A 22,334-nucleotide genomic window follows, 5' to 3' on the forward strand; every position below is an offset into this window, starting at 1 on the left:
TCAAAGACCTTTCTTTTCATGAAAAAGGGAATATCTGGTCTAAAGACTTCCGTCAGTTGTCTATATGTTGCCTATGTTAGTCCTATTCTTCTGTTTAACTCTTTTGGTTGGTTGTCTCTTCCTAATTTAATCTCGTAATCAAATACTTATAGGTATAAACTTGTTCAATTTGCTTGCCATACGTTGAAGTGTTTTTGACCAGTACAAGGTATTGTGTTTTGGAGAAGTTAGTATGCATGATCAGAAGTTACAACAGATCATCATCATCATCAGTAGCTCGACAACCCTTTCTGGGTCCTGGCTTGTTCTAGGATTTTCCGCCATTCTGTTCTGTTCCTTGCTTTGTTTTTCCAGTTGGTAATCTTAAGTGTTTTCAGATCTTGCTCCACTTGTTCCATGTATCTATGTTTGGGTCTTCCCTTTGACCTTCTTCCTACTGGTGTTTGTCTCATAATATGTTTTGGTGTTTCAGTCTCCAACATTCGTTCAACATGGCCCATCCAGCGCAGACGTCCGATCTTTATGGATGTTATGATCTCGGGTTCGTTGTATGCTGTGTACAGTTCAAAGTTATATCTTCTGCGCCATATGTCATTTTCCTTTACCCCCTTATATACAACAGATCATGCTGTAACTATAATTCTACAAAAAAGGTGGTCGCTAGCCTGAAAAGGTGTGGTATTTGTATATCAATACTTATACTTTGTATCGATGACTTTGGGAAGTCATTCCATTGTATAAAACAATCTAGATCTTAGAGCAAAGATATAGAGAATCGATCCTCAATTAGACTAAAAGGATGCGGAAAAACGGAGTCAGTAAATGAACAGGCAAAATTTTGGAGTCTTTAAGAAAAACAAATGACAAGGCCTGTATCATAATAAAATCACAAAAAACACAATTTAAAAAAGAAAAAAAATGCATCACACAAACTATAAAAGTTAAAACGGTGCAGGGCAAGTGATAAATAAATATATAAAGCTGGATGTTTATACATTTTTCACTTCACAGGATTCGTATTTATTATCTTCCGCATAAAGAGCGAATACTCCCTACTCCCTAATAGACTTCTGCTCTCAAAGACGACATATTTTCCATGGCACGTGTATACTTTACCGAACTATTTCTGTTTCTCTTTTATTTTTTACTTACACTGCTTTCTAAGTTCTTTTTAGCTCACACATCAAAGGAACTTACATTTTGTGATGAAATTCTAAATATTCTACAAAATAATGAAACATTTTATAAAATAAAAACAAAATTATATGTTGGAAGTTGTTTTATGCAAAAACCGACTATGAAGAATCTTTAATATTTCCTACGTAAAAACCTTTTGAAAATAGTCCTACAAGGGATTAGAGAAACAGGGAGAGAAATCTCATGATTAAAGATTAGGATGTATCAGGAGAAAAAACAAATAAATGAAAAACTACAATGCAAATTATTTTAAATTTGTAGCAAAACCATTGCCTACTAAGTTTCTACAAGCTAAAGTTTTCAAAGGATGAAAATATAAGTATTCACAATCAAAATAATTTTACCTTCCGGTGTCGGGGTTTATTTAGATACTACATCAGGCGCAGTAGAAGAAACTTTACAGGTTATCAGTATAAATTAAATCTGGGCGAGGGTAGTGGTTTTGAACTCATCAACGTGCTTTTTTTAATTTTAAACACAACCACACACCTCACAAAACCTTTTAGAAACAATTAAAATAAAAAAACTGCGACGGGTCGGTGAAAGAACATTAAACTTGTATCTACAACATTGGTTGCTGTAAACCAAAAATTGAAATGAGGAAAATTTCATGATCCACCTTCTTAAAAATTTTCCGAAAATAGAGTATGGTGAAGAACAGATACAGAAATATACCAGCTGTAGATTTACCTAATCTTATAACGGAAGGAATAAAATGAGATCGATGGACAGGATACATTGAAAGTATGTTTGACACACGGGCGGTGAAGAAGACTTACACACAAGACCTGGAAGAAAGAGGGCCTGAAGGTGAATCAAGATATAATCTAACTTCGTGTCCGAAGTTGTAAAGAAGCGAGTTGAAGCATATGGTTGCACTACGCGTAATGTAAGGTGGATAGATATACGATTGGTTATTAAGGATTTACAAAGTGAAGAGAATTATGAATGCTGACGTGTTCGATCCGAAGACGAACGAAAAGAAAAAAGGAAATCTATGTGTGGCATATGAACTGGAAAAATCTTAATTACTGTAATAAACGGGAAAGAAAAAAGTCAGATAATGGAAAAACTGGAAAATGATCATCTTTTTAGAGCAATAAATTTCAAAGTACATGGAATTGGCAGCCTTCAGAAGAAAGAAGACACTTAAATAAGATACACGAACGTTTAAGTCGACCTTAAAAAATGGAATATTTAAAATTCATGTAGAAAAATAATTTGTTTGGAGGTATAGTATGGTTTGATAATCTGCAATGGAGATGAGTTAAACATGTGGAATATGTTATCTATATTAGACCTATTATTATAGGTATATTATATAAGATGAAGAAGAAGAAAAGTAGAAATAAATGACTGAAAATTGAGCTTTATAGTCAGTTATTGTGAGAAACAACACAAATTGTTAGAATATTGTAGATTAACAGTAAAATTAGATTTTAACTAATTTTTTTAAACCTGTTTACCAAAATCGACAAAAGCTGGCTTGCCTAATTGATTTAGAGTTTTTATGATGATTTGTTTTAGATACATATAATAAGTTTATCGCCAATAGCTTAACATAACAAATCTAACAATGCTTTTAATCTTTGCATGTCGTACGAATCTGAAACGGTGACTGGTGGAAATAAGTCTTCATCGACGTCCAGGTTGGTATTTTAGAAAAAATATGTACATGTTAGCAAATACATTTGTATTTTAATGTTATTTTGAACTTTTTGTTGATTGAAGATAAATCTTACTATATATTGTTAGATGTGGTGTGGTGGTAGATTCGATCAATTTTTATGTTTTCCTTACCCGTTGTTTTACTTTCGTAACCATTTAAATTAGTACCTAAGTTGAGGATTATATTATAATCAATATTACCACCGATACAAACATACTTAGCTAAAACGACGATATTAAAAAAATGGAAACATAAAACAACATCGTAAATAAACAGTTGACTGATGACAAACACAACCGATTAGACAAACTACATTAAAAATGAGTTTACTGGATAAGGTGTTAAAATGCAATAGAAGAGGAAAAATATTTATGAAAACATCACAGTAGAAAATTAAATGTTCAAGGGAAAAAACAAAGAAGAGCTTAATAATACGAAAAAACTTCTATTAATGCAAAAAATGCGTGAATAACAACAAAAAGTACAAAGTAACAATATCTACATCACGTTCATTATTCTTACATCTTATTTGACATTTTTGAAATATTTCACACCGAAATATGTAATTGGAACATATTATTACTTTCACGTACCTACATTATCTTGGAATAGATATCTTTATTCGTTTTGATAACCCTTTCTTATAACCTTTTTCTTATATCTAAGAAAGTTTATTTTAATATTATATATTTTAGGATATTTTTTTCTTTGTTCTTAGTATGTAAATTTTCACATATAGCTAAGTTTTAATGTTTTATGATTTATTATCGTTACTTAAAGTTCATATATACTCAATTTCTAAATGTATAACAGCACAGGTTTTAAGACCACGATCCTTACACAGGACTGTTCAAAGCAGAAAAAATATAAATATTGATACGTGTTTGTCTCAGTTTTGTACAATAACTTGAAAAAAAATCTGACCCGATAAACTTCGAGTACAATACGACATTAAAATGCAAATGAGCAAGCCTTAATGTACGCGCACAACGTGATCCGGGCGGCAACTAAACGCTCCACGACGATCAGCAATTGAATGCCTTCATAACACATCTACGTACACCTAACCACAGTATATTGCTTAAAAAGAATTATTTTTAAGCAATTTACTGTGCACCGAACCGCGTCGAAAACTGGGAATGAAATATTTTCGAAGTTAATGTGTAGCGATGCCTTGTCTGGTGACTTAGTGAACGCTACCGCAACTGACCGAACTTAAAAATGTAAAATACTTATCTAAGAGTTACTGCTAAAGCGTTCTTCTGGCGGAATAAAGTTTCTAATAAATATTGTATTTTGTTTGGTGAGATGAGTTTTTATAATAAGAGTTGTAATCGATTAAATCAGGAAATAAAGTAGCAAATTCACTTTCCGTGTTTCGCTTTTTACAAATTTCATAAACCTATTTATTACGCTTCCTTTTTGGGAGTTTATTTTGTTGTTCCTCTTCCTTGCACAACAAACTAACAATATTAATGATTGGATTCATCTTCCATGAAAGATGTGAATCCACTGACTGACCTGTCGTGATTTTGCCGAGAACCCTCGTTAAGGCATTTAATTCCGAGCTGGAGCGGTGCGTTTTATTCCGACCGGTTCGGTCAAGTTCGCGTGTACCTTTAATGGTTTAAGCCTGAATGACAGAGAACATGAGTTTACCTACATAAGTATGTCATTCTCTTCGAATTGGATAAAAAATTATAATTGACGCTGCTATTTTTTCTATTATCGTATCGAGTCTATAGAATTTTTCTTTCTGTGCTGTGACATTTTCATCAGTCATTTCTTCTTGTTAGTTTATTTTTATCCCCTCCAATATAAAGTGATATTCAATTGATGACCTTTACCAGTTTGAAACTTTAATCCAATACACTGTTGATGTTTTCGGTGCTTCAGTAGTAGTTCATTGGTTTCTTTGTTTCAAAAGTCTATGAATGGTAGCATCTAAAATTCCTTCATGGTTGAACACTTCGAAACTGTACTCCGAACAGTAGTAGTGGGATATTCAAATTCACTGTACAATAACACTTTAATTTTACAGGAGTAAAACAAGATGTTTGTCTCCCTTTTCATTTTACGAGTTCACTTAATATTGCTTTTTGTCAGTCTTAATACCAAATTTTAGTCCATTGGAAATTTTAATCCTTTCTAAGAAACTGCTTCTTAAGTATTTTTTATTTCATATGAAAGTATAATACTTCAAAAGTATTCACACCAAATTTGAATTAAATTCTAGCAATATTACCAGAGTTACAGATATTTGAATACCGTGCGGTAGCTACGTGCGCTCTCAGTTTCTTCTTCTCATTGCGCCGTCTCCTTTCGAAGGTTGGCGATCCAAATGGCAATTGTAGTTTTGGAAACTGCTGCGCGAAAGATCTCTGCGGATGAGCGGTCAGCTCAGTTTAAGAACTTCAAATGCGTTTTTCTCACAGTTTAAAATCTTCACACGGTTTCTCGAGAGCGAATCGACCGATTTTGCTGCAAAGTTCATCTTTATAGTATTGTTTCGTGATTGAACAAAGGAATTTTCAATCGGTCGACTCGTTCTGGTTTTATATGAAAAAAATGTTTTAAAACCCATGAGAATCGAAAAAATGCTAAAAAATATGAGACGCAAATTAATTTAAAACTTATTAAAACTTATTTTTTTTTCAATCCCTTCGTTCAATAACGAAACAATACCATAATATAAAGATGAACTGTGCAAAGTTTTAACAAAATAGCTCGTTGGTTCTCGAGAAATTGTGCCTACCGCACAGAAAAACAAAGTTTCAAGAAAAACGGGTTTTAAGGTTTTAAACTGAGAGCGCTCATACCGACCGCGCGGTATTCAAATTTTTATAACTCCGATAATATTGCTCGAATTTACTTAAATTTTGGTGTGAATACTCTTAAAGTACATTTTATGAAAATACAAGACCTATGTAACCCCTTAATGATTCCAAAATTACTGATATATTTGAGAAAGGAAAGTTTCAAAGAATTTTGAAATTCTTCGTCACTGCTTTACGACGTTGCGTTGGGGATTATCAGCTATCAGATGTCATAAAAACTGTGCTGTCCATAATTTTCAAACCGTTAGGACCTGTGTGTTTTATTTCGAGAATGTTCAACCACGTATGATGTTTGACACAATCAGATGCTGTATCATAATTAATGAGACATACATATTTCTTTTCCTGGTCTTATATATTAGCAGTACTGATATTGTAAATAAAGGATTTCTGGGGTTTCCAATTATTCACGAAAGCCCAACTGCAATTCACTTAAATTTAGATAGCCTTTATTACATACAATAATTTGTGAAATACCTTTAGAGACAACTTTAATCCATGACCCATTAGGCTAATTAATTTTCGCGTTTTTTGTGCCAGTATTTTCAAAAATGTGTCTAAATGCTCATTTCAGTCAGTCTCAAGGTACCTGCCTCCTGTTATTGTCGTACGGGCGCACCATTCTCCGAAGTATTCGGAGATTCTTTATGGCTTCCAACCGCCGCTCTGGAGGAGGAGCGAAGGTTTTTTGCCTCCATCCTCTTACTTGTGGGCGTCGTGGAGTTTGTGTGTACTTGACTCTCAACTCGGCGAGAAGCTCACTGGAGGCTCTGTGGTCAGCAAAGGGCCACCGGCAATGCAGAATTCTTTAAACAGTTCCAGTTTCCTTACGTGAATAATATATTTGTGAAGTTCTACTTCAGCTCGGCCACCGATTGAGGAGTTATTCTAAGTCCACCTGGGGCTTATTTACTCCTAACCGTCGGGGATTAGTGGAACACTGTCAGTTCGACACGATCTGAAATAGCTTTAAGACAACCTGACTTTTTCTATTTCAAAGATCGATGTCTATCCGGACAGGGAGCGTCTTCTCCGAGCTGTTAGCTGGCTTCCTCGAGGTAATTATAAGTCCGTTGCCGGACTTTTCTTTACCTCGACAAAAGATAGACTAACAGTCAACAACACCGGTTCCTATACCTGGTTGGTTTGAATAATATCGTAGCCAACAAGGCTTCGTGTTTATTCACACACTAAAGAGCTTTCGGAATCGTCTTCGAAGCGAAGTCTTCTTAACTCGAAGAAATGTTCACTCATGTAATCATAAGCGCAGAAATAGTTGAAAAGGCCTAGCAAGGTCTACCTGGGGTCGATATGTAGACCGACTTGATCCCGATCGGGAGATGCGCTGACTTTTTATGCATTTCTTTTTTGCAACTCCGCAGCTATCTTCCGTCGGAAGGCCAATAACAACGCAGTTAAAAAAACCGTGTGTTATTGGCCGATCAGAGTGACAATCTTCACTCTGCTTGGCCGCTCTGGCGACATTATGAATATTATTAACATTTTGGAACCTTCAGAGAATTCCCATTTTCCACTTCTGAAATCATTATGCTTCACCCAGTTTTTGACCCTTGGCATCAAAGAGATCGTATATAGAATTTGTCCATATTTTTTGTAATTCTTTGGTACTTTCCTTTAGTTTTCTCAGTATTTTTAATTATCCAGACTTATTGGTATTGGTTTCCTGATAAGTACTCGAATTTCTTAGTATTTTTTTACTTGCGCGGGTTGAAATTTTCACTACTGTTTTATTAAATCTAATATTTCTTGTTGCGTATATTATTTATGCACCCACAAATACTTTTAACTATCCTTACCTTACCTTTGCGGTGTTATTTATGTGAGGTTTTATTTTATTTACGGGATTATGACTGCCACACGTGTGCGGTGTCAGGTGTGGGATCGTCTAAAAACAGTCTGAAGTGGTTCCAACAAGTTAGGTTGATCTTGAATAATACTTTTAGTCTTATTTTCTCGCCGGTACCATTATTAGAATAATAGATCTATTTTTATTTACCCACTTGGCTATGTTTTCATTGTTACTTCTCTTGTAAATTTTATTCCGAATCTGCTTAAATCAAAACATTTCAAACTCTCTAAATTCATAAACATATCAAATTATATAATATCTATAGTCGTCTCATGAGCTCCAACTGGGCGTCTGTCTCTTACAACTGTCCTTATTTTTAGAAACAATTCAATTTTTATGACAGTTGATTTATCACGAAATTCTTTACGTGTATTAATATGTTTGTGGAAAAATTGGGCGGATGTTAGCGGCAAATTAAGCGTAACATCCGGTTAAAATAGACGTTTTATTAATTTTGGTATTTTTTAGTTTTTAACCACAACGAATATGCGAAATATGTCAATAAATTTTAAATTTTTCACCTTAAAATAGCTGGCACGTAATAAATAGTTCTGCAAACAGCTGGTGTGGGAAATTAACTAAAACAATTCATTAGATGAGTTTTAAGTTTATAAAACTTATAAATTAGTATTTTTAGACTTTTATCAAAGGAAAAGAAGTTTTTGACATATAAGCAACAACTTTCAATAGATTAAAAAGGAAACTAATCAACACATGGATTTGCATGGGTGACGCATAAACATAAACACGAAACATAAAGAAAACCAAATTTATGACAATTAGTAAAAAACCAATACTAAACGCTCAACTTACAATCAACCAACAGAATATCGAAAGAGTCGAGCAATATACATATCTAGGCACCAATTTAAATAGCCAATGGGACCACTCAACAGAAATTAAACAACGAATAATAAAAGCAAAAGCAGCATTCGTTAGAATGAGAACCATTTTCAACAGTCGAGACATATCATTAAAAACAAAATGCCGTCTATTGAACTGCTACATATTCACGGTTCTGCTCTACGGAATGGAAGCGTGGACACTGACTGTTGCATCTATGAATCGGCTCAAAGCTTTCGAAATGTGGTGTTATAGGCGCATCTTACGTATATCCTGGATTGACAGAGTTACTAATGTGGAGGTCCTGCGTAGAATGGAGAAAGAATGTGAAATTCTCATGACCGTCAAAACTAAAAAGTTGGTATATCTAGGACATGTAATGAGAAATCAAGAACGTTACGACCTTCTCCAGCTGATTCTCCAAGGGAAGGTAAATGGTAAGAGAGGACTGGGAAGAAGACGCATTTCCTGGCTTCAAAATTTACGAAAGTGGTATAACACGACTACCACCGAACTGTTCCGCGCTGCAATAAACAAAGTAAAGATAACCGTGATGATCGCCAACATCCGGAACGGATAGGCACTTTAAGAAGAAAGATATCTCTGAAAGAATAATACATACGAAAATAACGATGGAACAACAAAAATTAAATATTATTTCTATCCTCGACTATAGAGCCCCGAGGACTCCAAATCTATGGAGGAACAGGAGCAATTCTATGCACAATTACAAACTATCTTGGACGAAAACGACCTGTACCTGGACCCAAACCTATGATGATTTTATAGTTACTAACAGAAAACCACACCCAACGCAAATCTTATATTTATATTCGAACTTTAAACTTTAAGCAGATGAAGGTAGGGAACACAACCGAGTCCTAGCAAACATACGAATGAAAATAGTTCCAAAACGTCATCTCAAAATAATTTTTCAGGAAAAATTCAATGTGAAACACTGTGTAATGGTTCTACCAGAGGAATGTACCAAGAAGGTTGTCATAGAAGATACAAATAACATCGAAGATATACATAAGAGCGGGGAAAAAACTAAAAACAACATTGAGGAGGCAAAATTTAAACTTTAAGAAAATCTATAGTCAGAAAAGATAACCAAATAACGCCATGGTTTAGAAAAGAAATCAAAGGGAAATGTTAAAAAAAACGAGAGGCCTACCTGAAGTATAAAACTTCAAATACTCGAAAATCCATAGAAGAATAAGAAATGAAAGAAATGAGCTGATAAGAAGAACAAAAAATTAACATTGGGAGCAGTTTACAAAAATAATGGAAATCGACATTTATACGGAATCAACGGAAAGAAATGGCACAATTAAAGGAAAATAATTTCATACCAGTAAACGATGGGAAAGATACTTAAAGGCTCACTTAAAGGAAAGGAAACACACAAATGGGCCCGAATTGAGAGACGATGAAAACTCTCACGATCAATCAACAGGAGATTGAGATAGTCATAAATTCGCTAAAAAATTGGTGAAAAGTCACCGGGACAAGACGTAATAACTAATGCGCTCCTGAAATATGGAGGAGAAAGCATAACCCTCTAGATTACAAAACTTGTCCAAAAAAATAAGATAATGCAAGATACCAGGCGCATCGAGAAATAACATGATAGCTAGGTTTAAAAAAGAGACAAAGAGGACCCCAAAAACCATAGGGGCATAAATCTACTAAACACCGCATTCAAGCTTACTGCAAAAGTCTTAAAAAATTGAATTAATAAATTGGTAACACTATCAGGCGAATAACGGTGATTCGTATCCGGAAGATCGTGCGTAGACACCGTGTTTGTAAAATCATGAAAAGATCTTTGAATATAATAAACCGGCGTATTTAAGCTTCGTAGACCTAACGAAGGCTTTCGATGGAATTCAAGTTGGAGATGTCTTACATCTATTATATAATATACCAATCAATATTATACAAACCATCGAAAACATCCACTCCCATAATAAAGATAAATGAAAAACTCGCACAGTCCTCTTCTTCTTCAAGTGTCATATCAAAATTATCCGATATATATCGATTTCCCCTCTCCATATGTCCCAGATAAGACATTTCAACTCTCTATTTTTGTTGTCCCTCCTTAGTACTTCCTCATTTGTTTTTATTGCTGCCCAAGGTATCTTCAGCAACCGTTTATGTATCCACATTTCTAATGTTTCAATTCTGTTCATGCTTGATACTTTTAGTGCCAGCACCAATACAAAGCTGAGTTAGGCAAGATGATGCGTTATTCGTATTTAATATAATGGTCTAAATAATACAAGCAGTATGTCAAGATCATGGGTACAGAACATCGAAAAAGGCAGGAAATGCAGTTTAAATATCTAGGAATAGATATAACTAGTTATAGAGATATTGTCGACAAGAAGTGTTTAGAGCAAATAAAGCAGCGGAATCTATTAATAATACAGCTTGGAAGAATAAGCACCTGAGACAAAACACAAAAGCAAGGATCTATAAAACAGCAATTTTTACACCTATAATGACATACACGGAGGAGACGAGACCCGATACATCCAAAACGAAACGACTGTTAAAAACGACAGAGATGATAATACTGCGAAGAATATCGGGAAAAAGCCTACTAATAGAGAAAGAAGTGAGAAGATAAGAAAGGTATGTAATATGGCAGACATAAATTCATATGTAACAAAACGGAAACTGGAATGGAACGAACACGTTAACAGTATGACAGAAGATAGGATTATCAGAATTTGACGAGGCAATTTACCAAATGGTCAAAGAAGTATTGGAAGTCCAAGGAAGAGATCTCAAGAATTCTCAAGGAAGAGATGCAGGTGGCTAATATCGAAGAAGACACAAACCTTAGAAGCCTATACCTACATTAGAAGAAAGAAGACGTGGAATTGAAGGTCATTTTAATGTAAATTTTACTGCCATTGCTATTACATCGTTAAAATCCATAAGTGCTCAATGCTTGAATTGAATATTCACTCCCATGTCTAGTCTTAGGAAAAGTTCAACGGGACGTTCAGCGAGACATTCCAACAGGAATATGAATGCTTGATGACAGAGCAGTAGAAAAGGAATCTTACACAAGATAACCATCTCACTAAAGATTGTAAAGAAACGAGATGCTTCAGCTGCGAATCATATATTTAAGAAGAGTGAAAAATAATGTTACTATTACATTAACTTCGAAGAAAGCTCAGATGTGAAAATAAATTCTTGTTTTTTTTTGTAATTATCAAGTTTTGGAAAATAGTAATCTGAAGTGATTAATTGCAAAGACTGTTTGTTTACTCGAAGACAAACTTTTCATTCTAGAAAGTTTTCGACGCGGACATTTTAAATAACTCGAGTTTAACTGAAATCGGAAAATGTTAAGCCATACTCACTCAGTTAACAAATTGTGTTACCAATGTTTTGTAAAGAAAATATTATTGATGATCCTCACTCTAAATTCGTCTTTTATTGTCTAAAACTTATAATTTATCTATAAATTCTTTAGTTTCTCCTTCTTTACTAACATTTTATCTCCACCTCATCTTCATTTCATCATGTATAATTAGAATAGTTCACACTGTCTTACTTTAAATTTAAGAAAACATTTAGATCCCTTGTTTATCTTGCAATTTTTACGTTTTTAGTTCAACGACACAGCAAACCAGTACGGGATCAGATCTAGCCCACAGAGCACCAAGTGGTGATGTCAGAACATGGTACGACGACCTCAACTCTCCCCTAATCCAACAGGACGGTAACGAAAAGAGCCTAAAATTAAGATTCGACGTTAGTCAGTATGCTCCAGAAGAAATTGTAGTTAAAACTGTTGATAATAAACTATTGGTAAGTATTTCACTATTTATATATATTAACAATCAATGAATACACGCTGTAGTATGGTTCGTGGACTTTGAAATAGCATTTGACAGCATCATTCATGTTAAGAAGTAATAACTTATTTCTTACTCATTTATTTAACGATTCTTAAATGTACAGAAGAGTTGAATAGAAATGTTGACTTTTTTGTGCTGCCTACTGTCTAACTGCCTAAAATAGCCCAAAATATTTACCATTATTTTTTAAATACAATAATACTTAAATCAAAAGATGGAAAAGGGAAGTATTTTTGAAGTGTGTAAACAATTTTAATTCCTAGCTGGGCGCTTTCGGTTTACAAAGCCATCTTCGGAGCTATGTTCCAGAAGAACAATGATGTAAATAACCAATTTTACTTTAACAATGATTCACTTACGCCAAATATTAAAGTATCCTACTAGGAGAGAACATATGAAGATATAAGAAAATTACAGAAAAATGCTGGTTCTAATTTATTTGACAAAGAAAAAACAAAAAGGACTGTACACTGGACTTCACAAAAACATATTAAAAAATTTGGTTATGGTTCGGGTGTCAGAACCCGTTATTGTAGTTGAAGCAGCAGATAGAATGAGCAAAATCGAATGCCAGTCTTTTAAATGAGGCGCTTGGCTCATTAAAATTGCTCTATTTCTTCATCTGTTGATTGGCTAGTAGTAGCCTATACTTAAACGATTTGGATGCTGTCTGATAGTTAAAGAAGGATGTACAAAATCCTCTCCGAGATTGCAGCAGTTTTTGTGACCAGATTTATTCTTCTATGGACAAATGTGATACACAGCTGACATGTATGTTGGACTCTTTATGAAACTGATGATATAACTATGTCCAGACTGGACTGTTGTAGATTGTTCCTTGATATCTCGTTTCGCTTAGACTCAATTCGTCCCATTTGATCCTACTTATTTTTTCATTCAGCTCATCCATTCTTTCAGGTGATTAGATGGTGCTGGTCTGACATTGAAAGTAACATTTTAATGAGTATTTGCTTCCCCTGATTCCTTAGAGGTGTCGAATAGAGCACCCACCTGGGGACCAAATCCTGTTGTTTTAAAACTCATTTAGAGTATCTTAGCCATAACTCGCTACGCTGGCAAGACGGGTTGGCAAGTGCTGGCGGGGAATATAGAGAAGGGATTGAGTTAGGGTTGGATATGACATTGACAATGTCAAAAAAGAATTGTCACATCATTCTGCATGGTAACTAAGCACTGACTCTATGCTAATAATATATATCTATGACCATTAACTATTAAATAACAAAATTCTTTGTATATTACTTAAATGGACGTTTTCATATTTCAAATTTCAGCAGAGCAGAAGTTACTGTTTGTTGCGAAGACATTGGCCACCTAAAGCAATCGAATCTCGGCAAATTCGAAATATTTGCCTTACTAAATCTACTTTACATGATAAGTAAAAACGTCTTAAAATCGTTTTCAAAGAGATTTATTCGATAGTTGGTAAATTTTGACTATCGAAATCATGATGTTCAGCCGAACAACGTATCACATTTCCACTGACAGCGATGATTTTTGTGAACAAGTGAAGACATTATTAAATAAAAATGATCTTTTTTAAAAATAAAGAAAACATTGGTTTTTATGTTTTCTATTATGGAAAAAACCGTTTCGTAAGAAAATTATATTTTTTATTTAAACAAATTCAGTACCCCTATTCAACAGAAGTTCGATAATAATCAGAATTTTTTGTTGTTTTTTCTTAATCTGTAGTTTTTAATTTTCTTTACTTAACCAGAAAAAATACTAAATGATTATCTTAATCAAAACAATATGAAAAAATATGTAGTTCATGTAAAGCCTTGTTAAATCTGCATTGTTTGATAAATAATGTATTAGAATGTGTAATTACATACCATGTCGGAGATCAACATTTATGATAATAAATGTGTGTGTCAACCGTGACGGATGGCCTTGAATAATTGTTAAAACATTGTAAAAAAATGTTTTAATGTATTATAATAAAAAATTATACTATTCCTCGACTTATCAGTCCATTGTATATTTTTTTGTCGCCTACCAGTTTTTTTATAGGATTTGTTGGCCAATCGGGTTAATCGTTTTTTTTTTTTTTCATATATGAATGCTATTTTGTTTATAGAACCCGTTTTTAATTTTTAAGTTGTTTATTTCGCATAGCTCGAACAATCTTTCGCAATTGTTGTCAATTATATCTTCTACAAAAAGACCTACTGTTCTAATATTGTGTTGTCTTCTGGACCTTCTATTCAGGCCCTTTACGATATTTCCTGATTTATTTCTTTTATCTATTTCTTCCTGAAGTTGTTCCTATAAATTGTTCCTTTTCTATATTGCGGCTGTCTTTATTTTTCTTTCTCATTTATTTTTCAAGATATTTCGACTCAAACTTATATAACGAGTTTATTACAGCTGTCGCCGTTTTCCCATCCTAGCCGCCAACGCTTGTGATGCTTCCAGTCATCTGCTTGTAGGCGTCTATATTCGATTGCAACGTTTACTTTTTGTCTCCACGATCTTTTTGGTCTACCACTTTTTTTCCGGTCGGTGGTGATCCACTGTCACATTCTATTTAACCATCGTTGATCATTCATCCTACCACATGGCGTACCATTTCAGTCATTTGCATTCTATAGTTTCCAGAATGTCGAGGTATGTGCTCATGTTCTCTGATTTCAATAGTTCTTGTTCTTATTTTCTGTATTTAAAATTGGCAACATCTATGCCAACAATTTATTTTCATTGTTTTTATTTTGGACCTGGCTCTGAACTATATACAGCAATACTTTCTATGATACTTTTGTATATCCTCATTTTTGTGTTCTTAGGGATGTGATTATTCCAGAGTATACTATTCAGCTGAGGTATTGACGATACCGAAATTAAATCGATTACATATTGTTTAAACATCGCTGGAAAACATATATTAGCCAATGTAAAACACGATCTAGCGCTGACTGCGGCTCTGGTTACCAACTCCTTTTTACAACACTTCAAATGAAAGAACACAACAATTTAAAAGCTAATGTAATGAAAGATTGAAAAATATTTACTAACTATCCGAGCTGCTAAAGCTCAATAATGAGCCACAACACATCTGTTAAGATATTAATGATTATTATATTAATGATTGCTGAATTACCTTGAGGTTGTCAAATTTGGGGCCAAAACTACATTTGCAAAAACACCAGTGACGCACCCAGAATTTGCCTGAGGGGGGGTTTCGAAATTTTTTTATGCTACCTCCATTTTGAGTCCCTAAAATTTGAGTTTTAGTTTAATTTAATGTACTAAATATAGCAGTGTCAAAGATTCAGGTATCTATTATCCTGCCTACCAACTAAACCCTCTCTTACTTGTGCGCAGTTGACTGCCGCACGCACCGTACTCCAAAAGTGGGATGGCCGCTGTAAGGCTGACGACATTTTTGGAACACTCCCTTCTCTTATCTAGATCTTATCTATTGTTCTGAAGCTATTTTCTTGTGGCATTTTAAAGTAATTACGATTTTAATGGGAATAAGCCACAATTGAAGGTTAAAATAAGTTTATTGATGTTTGACATTAATGTTTGTAAGTATTTTTGAGAAGTGGAGATTCAAACGTCAATAAACTTATATTAACCTTTAATTGTGGCTTATTTCCATTAAAATAGTAATTAGATCTTATCTCTGTCGTTGGTCTGGTTGGTGTTTCTCTTTTTCTTCTTTTTTTTTTAATGACTGCTCGGATGTAATTGTGAACACTATTCCATCCCTCCCTACTTCCCGTCATCTTCACGATCATCTCTCTTACAATCACAGGGTTCATACCTATTTCTTTATACATTCTGTTTCTCTCCACTATACATCTATTACACTCCAGCATTGTGTGAGTAACAATGTCTGAATATTTGCAGTATAGGCATTTATCTGTATCTGTCTTTCTGAACCTATGAAGATACGCCCTAAAACAGACAATCTACCCAGTCCCTTAGTCTCGGGATCAGCATATTGGTCCACTGGGCAACATCTTCCTTGTTATTCCACTCTTCTTACCATCTTTCCATTGATCTTTCCCTTTCTTCTTTTTTTATAGCAGTTGTCAAATGCTCGCTTCTCTCATAGAGATGTCTCTTTTCTACTGCTAACATATGCAGAGGAACACAACCCGTGATAGCCCACAAGGCCGCCGCAGATACAGTCCTGTAGGCGCATGCTACTCGCAACAGACTCGTTCTGTCTACTTTTGTCATGAGCGTATTATTGTGTATTTATACAATAATTATTGTATTCCACATATTTAAGGTGGTAATTTAATTATTAAATTAGCGTTTTGAATATTTTGTATTGTGTGTGAAAGACAAGTTACATTTTCCTACTATTCTTTATATATTTTTTACTTTATATGTCCTGGGGAGGGTTTTAACCCCCAAAACCTCCCCGTGAGTGCGCCACAGAAAAACACGCGTCCAATGTAGTCAAATTGCATCAAATCCACAGACGTGAAATTGTATGGGTTACTAACTTCAGTTTCCCCTGTATGCTCTGGTACAATACTTGTACATATTTGTAAACTACTCCCTACAATTGAGCTATTTAAAATATACATTCTAGAATACTCTGCTTGCAACAAAACCATTAAATAATGTATAAATATAAAGACCGTTATGTCGCCAGTGGAATGTTACACTTTTATTGTAATAAATAATAAGGCGGTTTGCCAAGTGACTTTATTTTTAAGCTCAAACTAGAAGCAATTAATGATTACATGATGTCAACACAATGTTTATAGGTGATGTTAACAGTCTTTTGGACGTGATGTAGACGTGACCTTACTGAGAAATTTGTTAATGTATGATAATTATGCTGTGATATTTATTTTTAATATATAAGATTTTGTTTATCACACATTGTTATCCTACATATTAAAAAGTATGATGCAGGCAACTGTACAATTTTATACGACGACTGGTCATAAATCACTTTGATTTTGTTCTTTCTTCTACCCATTTGCGACTAATAAGAAATTTATTTCTTAAAATGTTCCCAGTGGTTTTTGCTCCTATCAGACCATCATCAGTGAAAACTTGAGTAACTGCATAAAAGTCACTCACAAAACGGTATAAAAATATTTACATTTTCATAACCATTTTAATCTTCACAACCTTTACCTGTACCTATGTGCTTGAGTGGTATCTATCTGACCCCCCAAGCTATAACCAACCACCCCTCTCCATTGCAGGACATAACGTATGGGGAGGCTTTGTTCTGAAAATTACTTTGGATGTCTGTTTTTCAATGTGCCTCCAGTAACTTGTCGTTCCATGGCATTTTGTGCTCCAAAATGTGTGTTGCGGACAGCTAGTCACCGACTTAGGACTCTCCACCCGAATAGTGTGTTCGGTCACTCAGCCTCCGAATTGGCAAAATAAATTTTGTTCTCGTTGGCTGAGCTCCCGAAGGGTCTGCTATCGAGCTCACGTTTCTTCTTACGTGACCCCGATACTCAGGTTCCACGAACTTGGTCCTTTTGACCTACTTGAATGGTATTAGGTGCCGAAGGGCCTTTTTCCTGAAGGTCGGCTTGTCTGTCTGTTTTGGCTGGTCAGCATTCACTCGATCTACTTTTTTGTTTTGTATTAACGCTGCATAACTGCTGTAACAGATGGTTATTATACAGGGTTAAAAGAAAATAATATTAGAGAGAAAGTAATAATGGGATGGTTTGTGTATATATTTTTTGGTATTTTTTTGGACCTTCTGCTATTGCGTACGTTCAACTACTATATGGCTATCTCATTTCTTCACTGTTCTTCTGGGTCTTCTCTATATCCAGCTAGCTGCTGTCTGGATCGCCTATATACAGTCCTCTGATTTTCTTCATAGTCTGTCAATTGTCTTAATAGTCTGCTGTTATGATTCCTTAGATCGTTGAAAATCACGTGTGCTTGTTTATCCATTTTTGTCAGGATTCTCTTTTGTTCTGAATCGATAAATACGTACCTTAATGGAACGTACTTAGTATATTCAGAGCCTCTCTGATCATACGGTTCTGAGTTAGTATTTTCTTTTTGTTGGATCTCAGTTTACTCTTCCGACTATTAGTTATGAGAGTTGACTTCTAATTCTTTTGGTTTTCTTAACCGTTTGTTAAGCCCTTTTTAGGTGTCCTGTTAATAGATCTGGGGTGGTACTGCTAGCAGTTATCGCTGTATCGTCTGCGTATAGACTTAGCAACGATCTTGGTTCGGTGGGGGTGTCAGCTGTGTATATGAGGTATAGATAAGGCGACAATACCACTCACTGGCACATCAGCCTCCATGGTTCCAGCTTCTAACAAGGTTGGCCCTATCCGAGCTCTGAACCACCTGTCGGCTTATATGATGAGAGAAGGTTATCGCCACACTATAACCATATTGGTTCATTTTATTCAACAGGCCTTCGTGCTAGACTCTGTCGAACGCTTTACTGATATCTAGAAAGGCGGCTGCTGTATATTTATTTTCATTGAATCCACTCAACATTGAATTTAGATTGGATTCAAAATTTCTGAATAATTGTGGAGACATTTTTCAAGGGAGTCGTTTATGCAACGTTTTACTCTGCAACTTTTGTGTATTAGACGGGGAGACATTTACTATTTACTCCAAACTCCAAAATGTCTAGGGGAGAGGCTTGTACCTTAGGCAGGATTGTTTTAAGTACGTATTACAAATACAATATTGAAGTTATATTTTTAAAATTTACACTGGGGCAGGTATAAACTATTGTAGTATGTAAAATAAAAATAACAACTGATTACATGAGTTGGTTTTCTTAAAAGAAAAAAATTCCTGAACGCCTACAATTTGCTCAAGGTACAATACGTATTATACCTTGGTCCACCAAAGGTTGTACCTTGGGCCACTGGTAAACATAATTACCAAAACTTTTATTTTAATAAACAGACACATTTAAGGTTACATAGGAATAAAATCCTTTTAATATTTGTTTTATTAAGTTTTGTTTAGAATAAGGACCATTTTAAGCAAAATGAGTTACCAATAATATAAATCAATGATTTATTATTATTAAACATAAGAACAAACCATTTAAATAACGTAAACTTTACTTAACCAAATACTTAAATAGTTAAAAGTATAAATATCTTGTTGACGTTTTGAGGATCCATCTTTCTTGGGAACTTCCACGACGCTTTCAATGATGTCTTCCTTTTCGAATTTATATGCCTTTATATCAATCAGGCAGAAGCTTTCAGATAAGCGGATTATCTTCAGGTAATTAACCATTATTGTTGGAGTTAAAGATACTATTTTAGCAACATAAAATCGTACGATCCTCTTTCCAATAAGCTTTGTTAGGTAGAATCTACCAGTTTCCAGTGTAAAATCTGTTCGTGTGTCTGGTTTGTTATTTTTAGACATATGTCCTTCCCAATCTATGTCTGACTCATGCTCAGAAGACGGATCCGAACTATTATCGTAAGGAATGCTTTCGACGTCGTCGTTGTCAGAAGATGATGAATTGTTGAGATCCTTCGATTGGGGAAATACTGGTTTAGTCTTTTTAATTTTATTGTCTGTTAAATGTTGCTTTCTCGGTTGGGTGTCCATAACTTTTCTTTTCACAGCTGTTTTCTTCATATTTTTGTTCATTTTTTCCTCGTGCTCGTTTTTTATTTCATTTTTCTCAGGTGTATCAGTTAAGACTCGACACTTGCCCCTTTTACGATCTTTTTGTATTTTTGTTCTTGGAAGTGCCTTAGGTAAAGGACTTGTATGGTAGCTCAGGTTCTTCAGTCTCAGCAGTTATTTTATGATTATTAATAGGGGGTCTGAAATAAATGTCTTCATTGGTATTAACAGGATTATCTCTATCAGTGACCGAAGAACTATAGAACTCGTGTTCTTAAAATACTTTTTATTCACTGGCCAGATCCCTGAAACTCTGAATCCAGATTCAATATTTGTGCGATTAAATGCTAGTTTATATGCCTTACTAGAAATTTTCGCGACATCATAAATAGATATTGGTTTTCCTGAGTTTCTTATCATCCATTCGGTGCACGCGTTGTTATAATAAGTTTTATATGGGCCAAAAACACTGCGATCGAGGGGTTGGAGCTTATGGCTCGTATGAGGTGGAATAGTCAATATTGCGATCCCATGTTCTTTAGCTAAGTTGATGATTTCGGGGGTAATATGACTTTCATGATTGTCTAATATTATTAATATTTTATCATCAACGGAAGGCTTTGTGATATGTATAAAATGCCTTAAATATTCTAAGAATATGACTCCATTGGACCAACCACTAGGATGAGCCGTTCCCACCGAATCAGCAGGTGCACCTTTCAGCATATTAGGGGTTAAAATTCACTCTGGGAAATATGTACATAGGGGGGACAACATTCCCTGAAGCACTTATAGTAGCGATAAATGTTACATTAGTACCCCTTTCTCCAATTGTAGCAGAACCAACTTGTTTAATACCCTTGCAAGCTACAATTTTTCCAGGAACGTGAACATTAGTGTTACCACTCTCATCAATATTGTATATTTTACTGGTGTGAAAGTATGCTTATTCATGACTTCTTTTAATTTTGAAAAAAATAATGAGACATTGTGTTTGTTGAAGCTAGTTACGCGAGATAGGCTAGTGGCTTGTGGCTTTCTTAAACTAAGTGGCTTATGGCGACTCATAAAGCCAAGGAACCACTGTTTCCGGCACGATAATTATTATTCCAGGACGGTGGGACTGGCTGATTGATGGCTTTAGCGTATTCAAATGCTAAAGTCCATAATGCATATGACTCGCTTGAGTTAAATACTGACATAAGTCGTTTTCCTTATCAGTGGAAAAGACTATGGTGCTTGCGGACTTTGCAAGCACCATAAGAGAGGAAATTGTTGGGACCACGGACCAATAATCTGTGTTGTCCGTGACACATGGAATTCCTTTGCAGCTAATCAGACCGATATTTGCTTTTCTTGAATTGCATTGTTGTATGCGTTTAATAGGTTTTCATGATCTGTCGGAGCTCTTTTTACGTCGGTTTTGCTTCTAGGCATATGTAAAGAAAAAAGAACTGTTTTATTTATCGACCTACAAGAGATTGTATCTTGGGCCGCGGACCAACGTACAAGACGTGATAGTGGTCCAAGGTACAAGACTCGGCCGAAAAGAAAAAGAATATGAATTTAAACTGAAAAAAACTGTTTTGTTATATTTCTCACTAAGTTGTTTAAGTACCTGTTAGAATAAGCATACACACCCTGTGATTTAATTTACCATATCTGTTAACACAAAAATTAAAAAAAAATTATCTATCCTATAAATACTTACTTTTCACAAAGTAATTCACTATATTTTTAAGACGGTCGCAAATGATTTCTGGTGACGTTCAACAACTAACCACAGAATGACGACGATTGTAGAAGAGCTTGACATAAGAAACAGAGAGAGTTCGCGCGCCAAATTAAAAAAAAATGGGGTGGCTCATGGTACAAGCTGGCCCAAGGTACAAGCCTCTTCCCTATACCTTTGTGTCTTCTATTGGATATATAAGTCCCACTTTGCACTTTGATCAGTTATTAAATAAAAAATTGTTACAAGAGAAAAAGTGAACGATATAATTACGATATCAAAAGTTCTTAGATGAATAATTATTGTTAAATCATTCATGAAATTTCCATCAATATTGTCATAAGAACTACCTAATCGACTATCGTATTTTATTTCTAATTCTAAACACGCCTTTAAAATATCTATTTCGGGAATGTCACGTGCCAGTTCACTGGATTGTATATTTACACCGCTTGTATTTAAAACAACTTTGTATGCATAATGGGTACTGCAATAAGCAAAATTAAATAAAAGATCATTGCACTCTTAATTAATACGAAAATATCTTACGTGAGAATGTGGATAGAATTATGTCAATATTTTCTTATATTTGTAGTACAATATTTTTTCTTAAATCTGTGCTAAATTTAAATATTAATTTCAGCTTTGACAGTATGTACACGATAAGCGATAAGTTTTCATCCTAAAATATCATAAAATTAGA

General features: G+C 34.6%; 1 protein-coding gene across 2 annotated transcripts in view; it reads left to right on the forward strand.

The window, feature by feature from the left end:
* LOC140448788 (heat shock protein beta-1) overlaps positions 1 to 22,334 on the forward strand; it is a 68,265-nt gene that overhangs the window by 44,764 nt on the left and 1,167 nt on the right. Inside the window, exons 2-3 of one of the 2 annotated variants that reach the window (XM_072541905.1) lie at positions 2,793 to 2,846; positions 12,055 to 12,253. In XM_072541905.1, coding sequence (XP_072398006.1) covers positions 2,793 to 2,846; positions 12,055 to 12,253 — 253 coding nt within the window. The remainder of the gene's footprint in view (positions 1 to 2,792; positions 2,847 to 12,054; positions 12,254 to 22,334) is intronic. The other variant, XM_072541903.1, reaches the window with a different exon arrangement.

The sequence above is a fragment of the Diabrotica undecimpunctata genome, chromosome 1 (genome assembly GCF_040954645.1).
Source record: "Diabrotica undecimpunctata isolate CICGRU chromosome 1, icDiaUnde3, whole genome shotgun sequence".
Taxonomy (NCBI): Eukaryota; Metazoa; Arthropoda; class Insecta; order Coleoptera; family Chrysomelidae; genus Diabrotica; species Diabrotica undecimpunctata.